Here is a 642-nt window from a genome sequence, read left to right as displayed (position 1 = left end):
TATTTATAAATAATAATAAATATATATATAATAGAATAGTTATGTATGCATAATATGTGTATTGAGCTCTGACCTAGCCCACGTCATTTCTCGTTCCTCACCCACACCCTGGCACAGCTGGGACGACCTTCTTTTGTCGAGAACTGCCTGCGTTTGATTTTCGAGCTGTGCCAACACCCGCTGATCAGCCAAGCCACTTTGGCCCATTTGGAGACCCGCTGGTACTACAAATGCCAGGTGTGTGGGTACACCGACCTCATCAGCGGCACACAATTTGCATGCTCCTGTGCCTCGGCAGCCCTGGCGCGGCTGGACCAGGAGTCCTTCCTAACGCTAATGCTTAACCATGTGGTCGGTATCAGCCAGAAGAATCTGTCTCGTGATAGTATGTTACGCACACCGACTCAGAGACAGGACAGGGCCTCTGGCGACGAGAGTGTGAGTACACTGTACCAGACCACGTGGCTGCTGAAGATCGTGGCGATCTTGCTGCGCACGCGTTGCCATGGTAACGTGGACGCGAACCAGGGCTTGGCGGGGGGTGGCGACGCTTATCAAAGTGTTTTGAACACACTCTTGCCAGCCACCCACTTCGGAGATGACCCTGAGACCGCACCCCAACAGTGGGATGAGAGGGATGCG

At 52.8% G+C, this 642-nt stretch overlaps 1 protein-coding gene across 1 annotated transcript; it reads left to right on the top strand.

Annotated features, from left to right (window-relative positions):
• Positions 1-117: 117 nt before the first annotated feature.
• SARC_18078 (hypothetical protein) lies at positions 118-642 on the top strand (the record flags this gene model as incomplete). Its single annotated transcript, XM_014287839.1, has 1 exon — positions 118-642. A coding segment is annotated over one exon (525 nt), but the record flags the coding sequence as incomplete, so codon positions are not given.

Source organism: Sphaeroforma arctica (assembly GCF_001186125.1).
Source record: "Sphaeroforma arctica JP610 unplaced genomic scaffold supercont1.13605, whole genome shotgun sequence".
NCBI lineage: Eukaryota > Ichthyosporea > Ichthyophonida > Sphaeroforma > Sphaeroforma arctica.
This window is presented reverse-complemented; position numbering and strand designations above follow the sequence as displayed.